The 18,926-nt window shown below is 39.4% G+C and overlaps 1 protein-coding gene across 5 annotated transcripts; it reads left to right on the top strand.

Moving 5' to 3' along the window:
* The first annotated feature begins 1,720 nt into the window (after nucleotides 1-1,720).
* On the top strand, nucleotides 1,721-18,540 carry rilpl1 (Rab interacting lysosomal protein-like 1). Of its 5 annotated transcripts, none has more exons than XM_053410758.1 (9): nucleotides 1,721-2,268; nucleotides 4,342-4,489; nucleotides 6,243-6,361; nucleotides 8,080-8,325; nucleotides 9,637-9,810; nucleotides 11,265-11,315; nucleotides 11,398-11,552; nucleotides 12,125-12,229; nucleotides 15,776-18,540. In XM_053410758.1, the coding sequence occupies exons 1-9, from the start codon at nucleotides 1,981-1,983 to the stop codon at nucleotides 15,906-15,908; spliced, it is 1,419 nt and encodes a 472-aa protein (XP_053266733.1). In that variant the 5' UTR covers nucleotides 1,721-1,980; the 3' UTR covers nucleotides 15,909-18,540. The 5 variants fall into 5 exon arrangements, with proteins under 5 accessions (XP_053266733.1, XP_053266730.1, XP_053266729.1 ...); XM_053410755.1 differs by lacking the exon at nucleotides 9,637-9,810 and adding an exon at nucleotides 13,988-14,075 and having other exon boundaries at nucleotides 15,776-15,909; XM_053410754.1 differs by lacking the exon at nucleotides 9,637-9,810.
* Nucleotides 18,541-18,926: the final 386 nt, after the last annotated feature.

An 18,926-nucleotide genomic window follows, 5' to 3' on the forward strand; every position in this document is an offset into this window, starting at 1 on the left:
TACAAATTCCATAACGTAGTTTTAGATTAGATGTAACATAGTACATTACTGAAATATATCACACAATACATTGTGTAAAACATTTTTATAACCTACCACATTTGTAATCATAAATCTTTAATATTCCCATAAATATAAAATCCAAAATACACTCCTTTTTCTAATTGAGGAATTTGACATTTTTTGGGGGGTATTTTAGACAAGAAAGAAAACAAGAACACTAAGTGAATATTTGATGTTCGAAAGCTGTAAAAATATATAATGTGAACTTATCGAGTCCTATCCCTTCCTTATATTTTGTCTTCAAATGTTATGTCTTACTTACTCCTTCAAGCTTTCCACTGCGGATACCAAGCACCACATGAAACTATCAAGCTACAAATATGAGGAACGAATAGAGCATTCCAAGCAAAATTAAAAATATTACAAGTAGGTGATGAAAATCAGCCGAAAGCAGTTGTAAACTGTCCTGTGAAGGATTCTTATACACATGATAGCTAATTAAAAGTATTATTTTAAACAAAGTATGAATCTCATTAAATATTATTACGATCCTCGGTATAAGTTGTTGACAAATACATTAATTTTAAACAACACCTGAAATGACATTATATTGTTTTGTGAATGTTGTTAATATTATATAGAATTGTTTCTCTCTCTCTCTCTCTCTCTCTCTCTCTCTCTCTCTCTCTCTCTCTCTGTCTCTCTCTCTCTCTCCCTCTCATGCGGATGGAATAGATTCTCACAGCGACCTCATCTGTCTGTTATTTATTTCTGTCATGCGCACAACAAACTGCAGCCTCACCACCATGGAAGTGACCACTGGCTCCCAAAGGCACAGAGAAAGAGCATGTGTCAAGTTAGAAAAGGTAAGGATATGAAAACACACCGGAAACACACATCTCTACCTTCAAAATAAAAGCGCAAAACAGCTTCCCAAGTTGACAGGTGAATGATGCTAGTCTTAAATAAAATCATAAACAATAATGCAACCTTAATGAGATTAATCACTGTTTTAAACACTACTTTCCCCTAAGTAAAAGGTAGAGGTTTAAAGTAGCACAAACAAGACATAAGAACAACGCATGCAAATACAGAAACTGAGTTTGCATGTGTTGTCACTTTTTGCAGCACGTGTTGTCAAATGTATGAAGTTGTTTCCTTAACTTGCAGCGCATCTATCTCTCTCAGCCACAGTATTTTTCAGATACATGCTTATTTATTATTGGCAAAAGGTGCATTCTTATGAATTCAGGCCCCTACCTCTCTGACATCCTCTGAACGTCCCTGGCTTTGACAGTTTTTGATTCAAAAATTGTTTTGCAGCACATCCCCTTAAAGGTTCAGTGTGTATGATTTAATGCCATCTAGAAGTGAAGTTGCATGTTGCAGCTGAATACCCCTCACCTCAACCGTGGTCGTCATAAAACTCAAGTTGTGTTTAGTTTGTCCAGTCTGTGCTTCTGTACAAAACATGGAACACTGTAGAGAGGACCAGCTCCGTATGTAAATGTAAAGTATTTAAATAGAAAAGGCCTATCTGGGGTTAAACAAACAACTATTTGTACAATTAAGATGCAACACACTAGTGAAAACATCACTAGGATTATTTTATATAAAATGTCTGCCATTAAATCCGTTTAAACAAAATTTTACAAACTGGAACTTTAATCCTGCTCTTTTATTGTGAAAGATGAAACCGGACGTGACTGGCTTTATTTTGGAGGAGTTTTGGCAGCGCAGGGAGGACAGCGATGGGACGCAGACGATATTTTCTCCCAATAAATGACACTGGAGCCCGGACACAGGCGTCAGTAATGGCCGGGCGTTAGTGGGGGAGTATTGTGGTTCTTCACGGTGTGTTGGTTCTTGAAGGACAGAGACCCAGAGGAACTTAGCGGCTTGTTCTTCCAGAGGGAGGAAGTTTGCCGCGGCGGGGGAACCACAAGAGGAAGCCGGGGAGGGCCGAAGTGCCCCGTCATGGAGGAGTCCGGGTCGGCCCTGGAGAAGAATGTGGCTGACCTCACGGTGATGGACGTGTACGACATCGCCGCGGTGGTGGGCCAGGAGTTCGAGCGCATCATCGACCAGTACGGCTGCGAGGCTCTGTCTAGGCTCATGCCCAAAGTGGTGCGTGTGCTGGAGATCCTGGAGGTGATGGTGAGCCGGAGCAGCATCAGCCCGGAGACCGAGGAGCTGCGGCTGGAGCTGGACCGGCTGCGGCTGGAGAGGCTGGAGCGGCAGGAGAAGGAGCGGAGGCACAAGAAGGTGCGAGCAGGGCGCCGATAATCACTTAATCACTAAGCTGCTGAATGAGCTCAGATCAGTGTGTTAGCAAACAAGTAAACAAACCCACAAGTCAAAGTTTTCCTCTCTGACTGTGATTCAACCACAACTGGAGGGAGTACACAGATTGTTATTGATGTAAGAGTACTAATCACACACTGTAGTGTACATACTGTAAACAAAAGTTATACATTACTGATAAGAATACTAATAACATACTCCATCAAAAATAAAAACACCAATAACACCCTGTGTCATACCCCATTACTAATATAGATACCAATAACACACTATAGAAGACTCCATTCATTGTGAAAGTAACAATTATTCTCTGTAAATATACTGTAAACAAAAGTTATACATTACTAATAAAAATACTAATAACACACTGTATCATACCCCATTACAATATAGATACCAATAACACACTGTAAAATACTCCATTGCTTGTAAAAATACCAATACAACATTACAATATAACCCATTACTAATAGATGTACCAAAAACACACTATCAAATACTCAATTTCAAAGTAAAACACTGTAAAAATACCCCATTACAAGTAGAAATAGTCAGTGCTTCATGTAAAAATACTCCATTACAAGCAAACTAACCAGTCCAACAACTAGAAATACTCCATTGCAAGTCAAAGTCCTGAGTTGAATAGTTTTTTCAGTAAAACTTTTGTAAACGTTGTGTTTATGTGTGTAAAATCTCGACTGTATGTGTCAGATAACTTTCGTGGAGTATTTACTACAGATTCTCCTCCTGGCATGTGGTGGGGCAGTACTCTAACGTAGCAGAAAATGTACATTTTCACGTGCACTATCTCAGAGTTGTATCTAAGCACGGTACTTACGTTTGGTGGTTTTATATAATCCAGTCAGCTCGCTGCTATAAAAAAGTCCATGACAGATTCTCGTGACGGTGACTGAGCCCCAGTGACTGAGCCATGGTGAACACAGTCACCAGTTCACTCATTAACTGTGTCTCATGACTGGGATGTAGTGGTTGCTTCTGTCGGTGATGGCTGTTTCTAATCTGAGTGAAATAATATTATCAGTCTTCACAATTTTTTCATTGAAAATGTCACGTCTGCTGAGAGAATCAACTGTAGAACTGTTGGTAGTGTCAGCCCTCTCTCTCTCTCTCTCTCTCTCTCTCTCTCTCTTCCCCCCGCCCCCCCATTTATGCATTTATTGAATCGGGATTCAGAGCTCTAATGTGAGGAGGCAGCATCCAATGGAGAATTTTGCATACAGTTAATCTGCGTATTATTTTCTACATGAAATGTCAGTAAATTTTCATATTTGTGATTAGTGATTCAAAGTAAAACCTCAAAACGAAAGTAAAACCTCAAATCTCGTATTTTCACATTTGAGAGATTGAGTCATTATAACAACAGAAAGGTTTTCCTCAGTGTCAAATAAATCGACTGATAGTCGTCTATACATCCATAGATACAATGCAAACAGAACACTTACAATAGATGTACAGCTGAGGCTGATGGGAATGTCATTAGTTCTTGCAGGTGTTTTTGAACAGATGATGGCGCTCTATCAAAAGTGAGAGGATCAAGTTCTCTATATCAAATTTATTGGAAATCCACCTGTTGTTGTTGGGGATTAAAAAAAAATAAACCTCATGGTGGCACTTGAGGAAAAGTCACAAGATCAACAAAGTCGGTATGGTTCATCCTCTTGGGAACACGAATGTCCTGAATGTTCCAAAGTTTTATTGCAATCTAACAAAATAGTTGTTGAGACATTTCAGCTTGGTTCATAGTCGTGGACTGACAGACACAGTTGTCATTGGATCCATGTTTCTATAGTAACAGGCTGCAGTATTAATATGGCTACAACCACATCAAGTGTATAAACATGAGCTAACACAAGGAATCAAAAATTATAATTATTGGCGGTTAGAACTTGGTGACACCCTGAAGGCTGTTATGAGAATTTGCTCGTTCAAATGTCCTTGCGTGAAAGTATGGGTCAATGATGTATATTAATATTTGATTTTGACGATTTTGACACATTCACTGTGTGTGTACAGGAGCTGGAGCTGGTGGAGGATGTGTGGAGAGGAGAAGCTCAGGATCTGCTCACCCAGATCGCTCAGCTGCAGGAGGAGAACCAATCCCTGCTCACCAACATGTCCATCAAAGACCCCATGAGTGAGGAGGACCTGCAGCGGCATGAGGGTGAGGACGTGTGCTCAGAACACAGACAAACAGACACACACTGGTGGAAAGAAAAGCTATAGTGTATAATTGATAAGCTACTGGATGACCTAAATTTCCCACAGGATTAATAAAGTATCCATCTATCTATCTATCTATCTATCTAATGCAATTCAATAGTAATAAGGAGAGGTAAATTATTCTATGGTGAAGGAAATTAAATGAAAAGAAATGTAAATCTGTATTTGTATTGTAACACAAATGTATATTGTAATAAATCTCTGCAGTAAAATTATAGAATCTTCCTTTCAACATGCTAAATGTCATGTTCTGTTGCTTTTTGTCAACACAATAACAAAAGACAGTGTTTGGTGATGCAAAGCCTCACGGGATCATGGGAGGTGGTGTTTTCATTGCAGTCAGCTTCTCCCGGTTAGGATTCCTTGGTTCAGAAGTTGAATTCTCCTCAGAGGTCTCCTCCTCTCCAAAACAAACATGATTTAATCCAGTGATGGGCTGTGAGCTGAGCTGCTGCTAACGTTTAATTAGCTTGTTTCTCCTAATAACTTCAGATCCAGACGTTTCATGACTAACAGTAAACTTTTATTTAACATTTATTTTAATTGGCTCTTAAAAAAAGAGAAGAAAGTCTCAATGATAAAAATTGAGTAAATGGAAATATTTGGTGTAAAAAAACAAATGCAAAGTGCAATTGAAATGTAGTTAGAGAATAAATGCTGACGTTCATGAAGGACATGTTTTAAATATCACTCCAGCTTCCAGTGAAAAATTCATTCATCAGTTTTTTCCTTTGGCCCACACATGAATGAACAACAAAGAAATCATTCACACAAAGACACTTCAAAACAATCATTCGCTTCCCAAACATCAAACCATATGTGCATGTACGAAAGTAAACTACTGTATTAAAAATCATATGTTTTCATCAAATTTGTATATTTACTCATATAATTACTGTGCAGAGAGGTCACCCTCCTCCTCATCATCTATCAAGTCCATTCACTTGAAAGGGACTGGAGCTCTCTCATTACGTCATCCCCTTGTGTCTTCTTCTGCAGTGTTTAAAAGGCACAGACTGGAGAATTAGTGCCACCAGCTGTTTGTCTAGAGGAATCGTTAAAAAGATGGACACACACACTTTCATTTAGCAGATTTCCTTTAAAATGATTGTTACTTTTTATCTTTATTGGGATGTCGATGCATAAAATACATTGTTTATTAGAAACTGTGACAAATTTGAATATGCAAGGTAAGGAATCAGTGAATGTGTTATATTGTGCTTTACGGCCACGCACACCATGGTTTTTACATTTTGATGGAAATCTGACGAGACCCTGGCTATGTCTCACATTCCCATCACACACACACACACACATACACATGCACACGCACACACAAAGGAAGCCTTCTCTGTGTCTGACTGTGAGCCAGTCTCTTTCGTGGTTTCACACAGAGGCCACAGTCACCCAGTCACCCTGACACGCTGAGGAAAGAACAGCCTCAGTGTATAAGCACACCTGCTAGACTCTCTCACTCTCATACACACACACACACACACACACACACACACACACACACACACACACACACACACACACACACACACACACACCAGAGTTTCCTCTATACATCTCCTTTCAGTTCCTCTAACAATTAAGACAAATTAGAAAGAATAAAATCATGTTCTGATTTACTGAAATCATTTTGCAGTACACACTCCCTCACTGTCCTCTCCTCTGTCTGTGGTGTCCAGGTATGACGGAGAGAGAGAGGCAGGTGATGAAGAAGCTTAAAGAAGTGGTGGACAAGCAAAGAGACGAGATTCGAGCCAAGGACCGGGAGCTCACGCTGAAAAACGAGGACATAGAAGCAGTAAGATGAATGGAACGGGCTCTTCTTTCTTTTACTTAAAGCAGCACGAGGAAACTTTGCCTGCACACTGTTTGATTTCATTCCATTACTTGATTGATACAACATTTGTACCATGTTGGCTCCATGTAAAGCAGCAGAGGTTTGGATGAAGTCCGACCCAGCGTTGAGTCAGAGGAAGGAAACAACACACCGTGGGCTGCATCAACAGAAGAACACAACCGCTGCTATTATTAGCATTAGATCGGTAGAAAACAACGCAATAACAACAAAGTGTGACAAAGGGCTCGGCCCAGGGAACTGTAAACAGACAGCAACCATTACATTTTGCAAGGACTAGTAGAATGATGACATTTGAACGTGTCATAGCAGGAAAAACGTGGGTGTTACTGATAATGGTGCAATGGTCCTGGTGTCAGCAGAATGGGAAGAAGAGGAAAAATACTTGTTCTTTACATCTTGAGTGTTCAGGTATAATTCTGTGGTGGTTAGCCTTAGCGCTAACTTTGCTACACCAGATAAACAGCCTAAATTAGCTTATTAGACTGTGTTTCACATTTTTAGTGGCTCGTTATCAAGGGCAACCAGATATAATCTTAAAAAATGGATGATTTGGATTCTATTAATTTCAATTTTTTATTACATTTTTTTTTTTTGCAGCCATTTGTTGAAATGTTATTAGTTCCATTCACCATTTCGCCAGCTGAAAATGAAAAAATCCCAAGCTGATATGAATGTTTTTGTTTTGGGGAAATAGCTGTCATGGCTCATAGGTTCACTTAAATTAAGCTGAACACATTATCAGGAAGTGAAGTATTATTAATTCTGCCTGTGGTATTTCTTAGTCAGAAAAGTCCAGATTAATCATCATTGTCAGCACGTGACGGCACGTTCAGATGAAAACAGAAGCTGTGCTCGTGGTTGCCAGGGGCTGTCAGCAGATGAAAGAGTAGATATTTCGGCTTTAGAACCAGCTGTTGAGCCTCTTCACACTCACCCTCAGCTGTCGCCATTTTTGTGTCACTGTTGTTTATGCATGTACAGTAGCTCTCATTGGTCAGATGTTTCCCAGCTGACAGTAACAGTCGTCACAGGGCACAGCTCTGTCCAGCTCTGCCCAGTCCAGACGGTTGGCAGGTCCGAGATCTGGACCCAGGCTAAACTCTTAGCCGACAAGTCAAAATGAGTGATTTGAAATATTTTTGTAATGTCTTATAAGAATTAATAATCAATCCATCAATTAATCAATACAATTTTATTTGTATAGCCCATATTCAAAAATCCTAATTTGCCTCATTTGCCGCAACATCCTCTGTCGTAACTCTCAGCAAGAGTGAGAAACTACCAAGAAAAAAAAGTTTAAATAGGAAATAAAAAAAGTGGAAAGAGAAAGTCAAATGTGAGGGCTCCCTCTCCCAGGACGGACAGAGTAGAGGTTGTGTGTAACAGAGCGAATCCCCCCAAAAAACAATATTAAAACATTGATGAGAAAAGACAGTGTCTTACATAAATGGAGGGGTGTTTCAATGTTTAAAGTATTTATGCAAAAGAAAAAATCTGACAGAGATTATTAGAGCAACCATGACAGTTGTAATGATATAGTTATTGCCAATAAGGGTAGTTATTTGTTTCTATATTCCTTCACTCTGCGTGGATTCTCAACCCTTTTTGTCTAGTTCACCTCCTGTTCTGTCTCGTCCTCATTGTTTCTGCCTCCGCAGCTCCAGCAGCAGCAGTCTCGCCTCATGAAGATCAACCACGACCTGCGTCATAAAATCTCCGTGGTGGAAGCTCAGGGGAAGGCGCTCATCGAACAGAAGGTGGAGCTGGAGGCCGGCGCTCAGGCCCGGGGCCAGGAAGTCAGCGCCCTGCGGCAGGAAGTCTTGCGCTTAAGGGAGCGACTTCAAGGAGAGCTGCCTGAGCAGAATCCTGAGGAACCCACACCTCAGCCCCCTTCACCTGCAGAGGTAACACAGCACGCAAAATCACTAAAAAGTAGCTTGAAATTTTATTCAAAAATGTATGTAAAGTCGTAACTTTTGCAAGACATCCTGGAAAAATCGAAGATTTATTAGATTGTGCTAACTTATATATATTTTAAACCATATGGCAAAATAGATAGAGAATATACCTTGTATGTTTGAAGGTCTAATGGGGGATATCCTCCATCTTCTCCTATGTTCCAAAATATATGAGTAGACACAATCTTATAAACTGTAGCTATGGTTTGCCTTTGGCAGTCGTCCCTTTCAGAACTCATGAATTTAACTAAAGTGATGGACAAAAATAGCAGATTTTCTTCATGGTGAAGGTCTTCCTGATAGCTCAATGGTTTTGTGTAAGTTCAATGCATCGTGGGTTAAAAACTGACCCAGGATCCTTGTCTATTGTTCTCACTTTTTCCCTCTGTCTGTCATCCTAAACCTTTTCTCACAGCCTACATTTTATCTTGTCACAGCAGGAAAAAGCAGAGGTAGTAGTGCCACACATAAACAATCTGCTCTTTATATTCAAGTCATCCAGTAAAGGCCAGTGTATCCTTCTGTGTGAGGTGTAGGGTGTGCATCTATGCAAGTATCCAGACATGCCCCTACCTAGAAATAAACATGTTTAGGTGAAGAAACTGTGATTAGTCCCCTTGTTAGCTTTTCTCGTCCATGTCTCCCAGTGGCTGGACCAGCACACAAAACTCATCCTCCGTCATACTCAATAAGTTCAATGGTCGTATACATCATCTCCTCTGACGTCTTCTCTCTTTACTGCGTCACATTAAAAGTGACTGTTGATCAAAATGTATTATCGTCAAATCCAACCCAATTTGCTCAGTGTCAGTCACATTGTTTGAAGTAGACACACATTGGCACAAACACCGCACTGCTAACTAGGATTTTGGCAGTGCAACTGTGGAGCAAACACACACACACACACACACACACAAATAGAAATTAATTATTTCTCTATAAATCTATAACCAATAGTTCAGTTCGTGGCTGAAAACTCAAAGTGCCTTTCCAAACTCTTTATTAAGGTAATAAGGATTTAAAATATAATTATTAATTCACTGCCCAGTCATATTAAATTAAAATTCAAAGAACCTCTATGTTCCCATTTTAAAAGAGGTCAACCAATATGAGAACCAATAATTGTAATCTCCTTCATTGAGCTTATCAGTGCATGAATCCCAGATGCATCTTGCATAGATGCCCAAACATCACATTAAACACACACACACACAAAACAGCAGTAAACAGGTAGTAAACTGTCTTTTACTCCACCAGCGTGGCAAAGCTGCTACAGTGGGGGCGGCTGGGGGCTGGTCACAGAGACCTGACCTCTCTGAGCTGATGTGTGGTGGGGTTGACCCTGCCCCGCTGTCCCTGCCCGGTTCCCTCAGCCCAGAGGGACACGAGGACGGGGATGAGGAGTCGGAGGAAGAGGCAGTGTTGCTTTGGGTAATGCAGAAGTGCCGGTTTGCAAACCAGAGCACGTGTGATTGCCCTGACTCTAACTCCAGGCCTGCACTGCTCCCTGCAGAAAAGTAAACTTATAGATTGTATTTTTGTTAAAGGGAGTGGACTAACATTTTTGCAACCCATGTAGTGCATGGGTGTTTTGGTTGTGTGAGCTAACAGAGGGTGTCCGTGGGATTTTTAGTTCCTCAGCCGACTGAGTGAGAATCTGCGACCGATGACCCTTCTAAATATAGATCACTCTGAGAGCTCGGCCTGTGACAGCACATGGAGTTTCCCCCTCATGTGACACTGACAGTATGAATGGTAGATCAAAGTCCAACTGAAATGAAGATGGTTTCTCTCATCTGCTGCATGTTTTGCTTCAGATTGTTTTTTCTGACTTTAGTCTTTGCATGAACACGTCACAATCCCAGAGAACTGGAACTGGTTTCCATGCAGCCAATCAATATTTTTTTTTTAAAGCAGTCACATCATAGCAAGTGGACAGCAGACATCCATTGCTACACAACACATCTCTTATCTCACCTCCTGTAACTTGCACACCAAAAAAAAAAATCCTGTCCTGCGCCTTTGCTTCCTGTTCAAATATTACTACTAATGCCATTTTCAGGATAGGTAGCTACTTGGCTGCAGCACATTATAATATTAATGACATTAACTTGATTTATGTAGCACTTTTCAAGATTAAATGATAAATTCAATTAAAATACTCAAAAAATGTAGCTATCATTAATCAAAAGAGGAAAAATAAAGTAAATAATAAATAATGTAAATTCACCTGCAAATGTGCTGCTTTATAGAGAGAAATATCTGTTTCATTACAGTTTACAAATCCCTTTTAGCAGCATTGAAACTGTGTCAGGTTGCAATCGAACAGACACAGACATGTTGTGCTATTTGATCAGGTTTTGGCTGCAGGTCTGAATAGTACAGACAGAAAAGCTGTGGCTGTGGTTTGTGACTAACACAGATCCAACCAGTTTTCCATCCTTTACCTCTCCAGAGCTCTGAGCCTGTTAATCCAACACAGACAGACAGGGACGCTCTCGACAATTCAGCTGCTGCAAAGAGGAACAGGAACTTTTCTGGTGTTTCCCTAAAGACCCTTTTCCTTCTTTTTTAAGGAGAAATGTGTTCGCAGCAAATAAGAAAGCCCTGACATTACGTATGACAAAGAGAATCTAAATGTGGTTTCAGTTGGACTTAGTTTGCAGAATACAGATTAATAAGAATAATTGTGTTTTTGCGCTCAGTGCATGAGAGATTTCAGTGAGCTGCATGTGGTGTGAAAAGGTTTCAGGTGGTTGTTCAACAGTGAGTGTTTTGGTTCTGCTGAGTTTAAAAGAAACAGTAGAGGCTGGAGGGAAGTTCGAACTAAACTTTATTGGAACAAAGGCTCGAGGTCTGACTTAGAGTTCAACTTTTGCCACCAGGAGGCGATGTGCGATGAGGACATGCCTGCTGTGTTCCAATATTTTACCAAGGTATCCTCACTTCCTTCCTGCCCTCCTTCCTTCCCTTTGTCAGGTTTTGTTTCCTCCGTGTGATGCATTTCTGTCTTGGCAGGAGGCGCTGTGCGAGGAGGAGATGGGAGGCCTGGACCCACAGGACCCCAACCGGCCCCGGTTCACGCTGCAGGAGCTGAGGGACGTCCTGCACGAGAGGAATGAGCTCAAGGCCAAAGTTTTTCTGCTGCAGGAGGAGCTGACTTATTACAGAAGGTAAAAGGACAAGTGTATCAGCCTGGAAGAATAATATCTCATAGTAGTTAACAAAAGAGCAGAGAAGTCTTTATGTTCTTTGATAACTGCATCCGGTAACTCAAATGTCAACAACCATTTTCCACATCTTTTATGACATAATTTATGATGGGTGTCACCATCTACGATCCTGTTTACCTTGTGTGGTTTAAAATAAAACGATAGATATATTATAGAGATATTATTTCTTGAAAAGGTAGCGGAGCAGGAAATATTATGAAATTAAGCTTTGGGCCTGTATTTATCATTTTGGGTAATAGTGAAATTTAAGACTTAAGAGAATGATCAAAATAAAAATCCCTCACTTTTACTCCTTCCTCCTCAGACACAAATTGTGTACATTGACATGTGTACAAACATGTCAATGCATTGTACATAGATAGTTATCAATATTGATCTCACAGTCCATGACTTTATTGTTTTTTACTATAACAGTTCTGCGATGTGGGTTTTAATATATATGCTAGCATGTCGTTCATGGACCAAACCAGTCTTAACATGTGGATGATGGTTGTGCCGCTTTGTCTTTGCAGTGATGAAACAGTAGACGAGACTGTGACTCCTTCTTCGTCTCCCTCGCCTGAACTGAGGACTCGCTCCAGATCTTCTCCCCAGCCAGAGTCCGGAATCAAACGCTTGTATGTTGTGCTCACAAGCGTACACACACTCACACACTCACACACACACACTCGCGCGCACACACACACACACACCCACACAGACCCGTTGTCAGACTCACTCACTCACTCACTCACTCACTCACTCACTCACTCACTCAGATACACGTGCCTGTGAAAACACTTACCTGCTTAAAACACACACTCTCCGATCATGAACTTTGAGATGCAGGGTTTCTGCAGGATCTTAAATCATCTAAGTCAGTCTAAATTTCAATCATCTGAATTTGAGCGTTAGAAAATCGTACATATTTAAAAATATTACGTATTAGGTCTAAAATACATGTAGGCTGCGCTTATAGCGTGGCAAAAAGGTTTTAGCGGCATACATGCTTTGTGCTTACATTTCCACGTAACTGAAGGTGGAAGGTTTATATGTTTTCAAGAAAAGTATAAATGAAACTTTCAGCAGCTCTACCAAACATATGGCTCTGTTTGATGGCTGCCATCATTTACATTTTTTAACTTAAATGATCAAATACTGTGGGTGGTGTTATACAGGATCACTTGATACTGAGGTTAGTGGTGACAGCAGCTGAACATAATGTCATCACACATTAACTCCACATGTACAATGTGACCACAAGAGTAATTGTGTTTCAACTGAAAAGTCACTTTCAGCCATTTCTACTGGAAACTGTTATCATTCATAAACCACAGACCCACATCCTGTGTTTGTCTGACCTCTAAAAACAACCCAGATATAAACAAAGCAGCTGAGTGGATCTGAGTGAAACTCCCACTAAAGTATCCCAGTATGTCCTCTGGGCCAACATGCTGCTCAAATCACAACTCTTCACTAAGGAAAAAAAGCAGTTAAAATAAATGAAATATCTTCATTTGTATAGTACTCTTTCAAAAGGAAGTTACAAAGTGCTTCACGAATAAAAGACACAAGTAAAAAAACATACAATTAATATAAGAACAAGTAAAAACACTGTCATAAAATAGTAGAAACACATTATAATAACAACAATTTAATTAGGTAAAATCAGGGAATGCTGTATGATATAAGAACGTTTTAAGCTTTGATTTAAAGGAAGCTAATGACTTAGCCTGTCGTCTTTCTTCAGGCAGGAGCCTCTGAGCTCCCATTTCCAAAGCTTCCTCCTCCAATGACACTCCATCATAAGTAAAAGTTCTGTATTTAAATTCCTGCTTCAGAAAAAGAAAATCATTATTACCAGCTAAATAGTAAACAATAAATAAAAATTGATGAAGTGGAGTAAAAGGTACATTATGAAGTGTAGTTGAAAGTTTTATAAAATGGGATTACAGTATCTCATAACTTTATCTAACGACAGTACTTGTGTAGATGTAAGAAGTTCATTTTCCACTGCTGTTTGCGGGTGAGAGATACCGTGCTTGACTTTTCCTTTCAGCTCGCTCTGACACTCACACATACACACACACACGTACATCCCCCTCTCTGTGCATGGTGGATGTTAGCCTGGTATATTGGCTCGTTGGTCGTGTTTAGCACGTAACTTACACTACACACCATTAGCATGTTTCAAAAGGCTCATGTCTACACTATACTAAACTCAATAGCTTGACTTTCTCTATTGGTTTGAGTTTGGTTGGGAACTTGACATGAACTCACACAGAGGTCAAAGGTTGATGTGGTCTCCCTCTGTTTGCCCCCCCCACCCCACCCCCTCTCTGTGTATCTCTTCCTGTTTGTGTGTGCGTGTGTGTCTTTACATGTGTGTGTAACAGGATCTTCACAGCCATTATGCCGATGGTGGCGGCTGGTTTGATCCCAGATGACCCCACTTTACAGCCAATCAGACGTCTCGTATCGCTTGTATGACTCTACGTTTGGTTGGCTTTCCGAGTCTCTCGCTTCTCTCTGCTAACGGCCTCGCTCATCTGCATGTGCCGGCTGTATAAGCCCTCTTTCCCACCTTTGCCGCATTCTGATTGGCTGATCGTGGGGCTGTCTTATTATCACCGTCCACTGGGATGATTGCGGATCATAAACATCAGCCAGTCAGAATAAATTTGTAGACGACTTGTCTTTTCCTCCACTGACCCCAGTAACTGCGTGTTCACCTCTGCACCTGCGCTTAAACTGACAAAAAGAATAACAATTTTAATATTTAATAATAATAAGCAACGACAGGACCACACAGGACAAGGTCAGACTTCAAATGAAATTAATATCTGTTGCACATATCTCTAATGCATTTAACTTAAAAAAACTAAAACTAATGCAACAAATATACTTTTTCAACTCAAAAGTGCTCTGTGAGGAAAATAAACAATAATTATACATTATTATAACTACTCTAAGAAGAGAATTAAGAAGGGCGGCTGTGGCTGAGGGGTAGAGTGGTCGTCCTCCAACCTGAAGGTCGGCGGTTCGATCCCCAGTCGGACCCATCTGCATGCCGAAGTGTCCTCGGGCAAGATGCTGAACCCCGAATGGCCCCCCATAGAATAACTAAGTGCTGCGATTAGATGCACTGTGTGAATGGGTGAATGTAAAACTGTAATGTAAAGCGCTTTGAGTGGTCATCAAGACTAGAAAAGCGCTTTATAAACACAAAACCATTTACCATTACATTATTATAACTACTCTAAGAAGGGAATTAAGAAAATTGTTTAACCATGGCGGGTTATTTTTAAATTTGTGCCTCAAAGAATGAGTGTGAAATGAGAAAACCTAGAAAAAGATTTGTTTGGCAGTAAATTTCATATAAACTGTGTGGCCCACAGGTGGTGTGTGTACAAAGTGGCTGTTTGTGATGACTCTGTGTTGACTGTGCGTTCCCTGTGAACACAGAGATAGATTTTTCCCTCCTGTCTCTTCTTTTTCCTTCTTGTTTCTGTACGTTTACAAATCAATAACTGAGTTAGATTGTTTTCAAAATTATTAACCTATACAGTCATTTCATCTTAATAATCAAAAAATCAATATCAATATTTGTCACAATATAACAAAGGATGATGATCTGAAACACACGACCAAAGCAGCGAAAGCTCTTTTCAGGATGAAGGGAGGAGGAATATCAGTAACAGATTTTTCTTTCGGAAACTATAAAAGTGAAGTGCAGTAATTGAGCCATGTTAAGACTCGTCACAGCTACAGAGTGCTGGTCACCTGTTGATTCAAATCGCACCATACTTGACACTGTACTTCCTTTGACCCTTAACAATGCACATGGCAAGTATGTTGGTGAAGGGGTGAACGGTTTTCGAGCTAGTGAGCCACAGACGACAGAGAAGAAATTAGCTGAGATATACATATACTGTATGTGTGTGTGTTTGTGTGTGTGTGTGTATATGAACTCACCTAAACTACAGTTGATAATCTACACTTAATTAAAAAGAATGAACAATGTGTAACTGTGGAAACACATATGGTCTGAACTGCATCATAATGTTAGTTTGCCATAACTCTAAAACTGCTTTACATGTAACTGACAGTCAGTGCAAACGCTCCGTACATCTTCCTGTCGCTGACACCATCACCTCTGTCTCCTCTCCTCTCTCCCGTCGCAGGTTTAGCTTCTTCTCACGTGACAAACTGCGGAATTCGCAGCGCAATGCACAGTTTGACGGCAGCTTTGGCTCGTGGGCGCGGAAGGACGAGGTGTACACAGAAGAAGCCCAGGAGGCGCTGCAGCACATGTAGGCACCGGACACAGGACTCGCTGAGGTCACTCCAACTCTGAAAAACTCTTAACACTCCATGTTCATCACTCAAGGGCCAGCTCGTGAACCAGCGACCGCACACCAAACCGCCACCAGGGACTGCAGCTAAAATCTGGTGTGCATGAGGTGAGAAGAACGACAGAAGAGTAAAAAAGAAATTCCTCTAAAAGATGTTTATTTAAATACACAAGAATTATATATTTCAATGATGGAAAATACAGAACGCCAGAAAGTACTTTGTTTTTTACAGAATGAGAATATTTATGTGATGGACGGAGGAGAAGTCAAACTCAAGTTGTGGGAAGGAAAGTGGAGAGTTGATTTAATTCAAGTGGTTAATGTTGTGTTGCTTAAAGTCCAGAGTAAACAGTGGGTGCATATTTCTCCACAGATGAAGGTTTGGGACTCAAAAGTGTGCAATAAATGTTCTGTCTAAAACTACACAACTCCAGATGTCGACTCACAGAAAATGGAGGCGATTTTCCAAGGATTTTTTTTATTCAATGAGGGAACCAATACCCACCAAAATAAAACATAAACCTGCTAAGAAAACACACAATCAATGTGGGGTTTTTACTTTTTAATCTCCTCTCGAGAAAATGAGAGCAACACTTTTGAGTCCCAGTAATTTATTTGAAATTCCTGTCCTTGTTCGTGCAGCTCTATCACCAGCGTTCTGTCAGGTCAAACTATGCAGCTCCGCTAATTTAAAACATACGGCGCCTGGTTTGAACATGTTGCAGAGAAATGTAAAAGCTGTCTTCAGAAAAACAAGAAACAACAAAAAAACATAATAATTGTATTTATAATGTACTGCTCTCCATGCAGTATATAGTAATAATGGAAGCCCATTCTGCCAATAAAATAAAAAAAATTTAAAGTATGATTCAAAATATATTTTTGACAACAATCTTTCATTATTCTGACTTTCTAGGTCATCGTAATTTAGATTTGAATAACAGCACTTATTATGCCATCATTGTTACTTAAAACGTGAACTTCATTTTTATAGTTTTGCCATAATATCTCATAATCTACCAATACAAAGTTCAAGCCTTTTGACTTTTGAGCATATCAGTAATTAGTTTCATTTAGTGAGTTGATACAGTTTGGACTCGTTTTATATATATATATAAAATAACTCATCACTATGACATGGGAGGAGGTAATAATTCTGAACAACCTAGTTCTGGCTGAAAAAGTGAAAATTGTGAAACACTAAGTCAGAACATATGGTAGATTCTAAAATACCCTAATATCAAACTAATGTGGCATCTTCATGTTTATTCCATCAGCTGTGTTTCAATAACTGAATGAACAGTTTGTATTTTGACAGGAATTTTCCACATTTAAAACAAATCCAAACATTGAAAACAGAGAGAAAAGGTCTGTTGTATTTCACTGTGATCCAACCAATGTAGTGCATTATTATATGTTTTCATTAAGCCTTTAAACAACATTTTATGATATGAATGAAATGAAAATATAACTTTACTTCTTATGTATTTTTCATTGAATTATGATACAGACACTTTCAATTAAATTCAATTTGAATTGTATGGAGCCAAATCATGATAAACATTATCTCAAGGCACCCCAAACATTTTTTAGACCAATATTTATTTTGTTTCTTGCACAATATTTCATAATTTAATTTCTTCTTTCTGGCATTAATGGGCTTCCATAAACGTAAAGTGTGCGCGTATCTGTAACTCACAACTATAATGACATGAACCCAAATGTCCATCCGGTGAGAGCAATAGATGTAATGTGTGAATTCTAATAATGAACCACGACTCATGGTGCCAAAAATGTCACTGCCCATCGTGCACATACACAAACCCACTCTATCACGGTGAGTTTCAGTGTCACTAGCTGAACCAGAGCAGGTTACCTTCCTTTTGGTGGTAAAACCAACAGATGCAGTATATTTACAAGAAGATGATATTCAGCAGCTTACTGACATTTGACATAAGACCGATCTGTGCAGATTCCTCATAGTGTTCCATCACTCCAGGACACAGTATAACTACATTTGTACATAAGCAGAACTGTCAGTATGAGACTTAACCTCTTTATCTCTGCACTTATTTATTTGAAGAAGATTGCTGAGAAGTAAAGGGCATCAGAAAAACTCAAAGGCAAAGATAATAAAACTGGAGCGCAAAGTCGGATTTACATTATTTTTTAAATGGTAATCGAGGTTTGATGCTTCTGTGAATAACTGTGGTGTGACCGGCTGTGTTTTAATACAAGTGGCACTTCATCTTCATTTATAATCACCCAGCGAGGGGGAATAAATGAATGTACAACAACGAGACTACAAAATGAGTGTGTCAATGAGTGTTAACTTATTTTACATTTTTACAAATGCAGTGAATTAATGATACTTGATGAAGGGGTATTATGTTTCGACAATATCTGGAAGTCAAAGGGATTTGGAAGAATTTAATGAGACATTTAAAGGGAAATATGGTCAAAAACAAACAAAAAGTCAAAGTTTTCTGAACAGCTGACCCTGGTTCTTCAGCTGCAGGTTAAAATGAATATTTAAATATATGAAGATTTGATTAATGGATGCGCTTTATTAAATAAACTTGCTTTTATTGAAACATGTCTATAATTAAGTGTTTGTCTGTTTTTAATTTGTTAGTTGCCTGAACTCATAATAAGATAGATGACATGTAGGAGATAAAGTCATATGTTCCGTGACTTGGAGGATATTATCCTTATATCATTTTCACTTCCTTAACAAGATGTCCTACACGATGCTAATTTGAACATAAAACTAACTTCCTTGCAATGTTTTAATCATCTAAGTTGTATTTTATGATTTGGGCAAATAACTAATTTTGTTGATTTTAGAAGTGAAATTTGGAAATTAACAATATAATTATTCAGTATTACAAAAATTACACTGGTACTGAATTTTACTTTTCATTATTGATCCACACGAGGCTACGACCCTGAACGTTTCACATCCAGCACAGCAGCTGTT

Source organism: Pleuronectes platessa, chromosome 19 (genome assembly GCF_947347685.1).
Source record: "Pleuronectes platessa chromosome 19, fPlePla1.1, whole genome shotgun sequence".
Classification (NCBI taxonomy): domain Eukaryota; kingdom Metazoa; phylum Chordata; class Actinopteri; order Pleuronectiformes; family Pleuronectidae; genus Pleuronectes; species Pleuronectes platessa.

Bases quoted from the DNA above. Each gene is read 5' to 3' on its own strand.
- rilpl1 (XM_053410758.1), top strand. From the start codon at position 1,981: ATGGAGGAGTCCGGGTCGGCCCTGGAGAAGAATGTGGCTGACCTCACG. The intron at 2,269-4,341 runs GTGCGAGCAGGG...GTGTGTGTACAG, and splicing joins AGGAGCGGAGGCACAAGAAG to GAGCTGGAGCTGGTGGAGGA. The intron at 12,230-15,775 runs GTATGTTGTGCT...CTCCCGTCGCAG, and splicing joins GAGTCCGGAATCAAACGCTT to GTTTAGCTTCTTCTCACGTG.